This window comes from Diutina rugosa, assembly GCF_008704595.1.
Source record: "Diutina rugosa strain CBS 613 chromosome Unknown scaffold3_size541584, whole genome shotgun sequence".
NCBI lineage: Eukaryota > Fungi > Ascomycota > Pichiomycetes > Serinales > Debaryomycetaceae > Diutina > Diutina rugosa.
The window spans coordinates 1-347 of NW_022995077.1; the positions used below are offsets into that span (position 1 = coordinate 1).

General features: G+C 64.3%; 1 protein-coding gene across 1 annotated transcript in view; it reads left to right on the top strand. All coding sequences in view use genetic code 12, as the record gives it.

The window, feature by feature from the left end:
* Positions 1–247: 247 nt before the first annotated feature.
* The window catches only part of DIURU_000642 (uncharacterized protein), a gene marked incomplete at both ends in the record, with an annotated part of 1,382 nt that continues 1,282 nt past the window's right edge, over positions 248–347 (top strand). Inside the window, one exon of the mRNA XM_034158913.1 lies at positions 248–347. This exon is cut by the window's right edge and continues 1,282 nt beyond it. Coding sequence (XP_034014309.1) covers positions 248–347 — 100 coding nt within the window.

Genomic DNA, 347 nt, shown 5'->3' on the forward strand with positions numbered 1-347 from the left:
TGGTGAAAAATACTCGGCCCGGAGTCCTCCCCGACCCCATCTTCCGAAACCAGTGAGCACCAATTGCCTCTCAGTTGGACTCTGCTACTGGTGCCCCTCCCCCCCTCCATTGACCATGACCGTGTTCTCTGCCCGGGACCGCAAGACGCCCCTCCTGTTGTCGTTCCTCCACAAGCCGCTGCGAGCCACCAATGAGCTTGAAAAGGCCACCACCCGCCACAACTCGCTCATCAACCGCTTCGTCCAGGAAGTGGCGCCGACGCCAACGCCGCCGGTGCTGCCGTCGCTGAGCTGCCCCCTGCACTCGCCCCCGTACTCCCCCCAGCTGGAACCGCTGTCGCCACTGC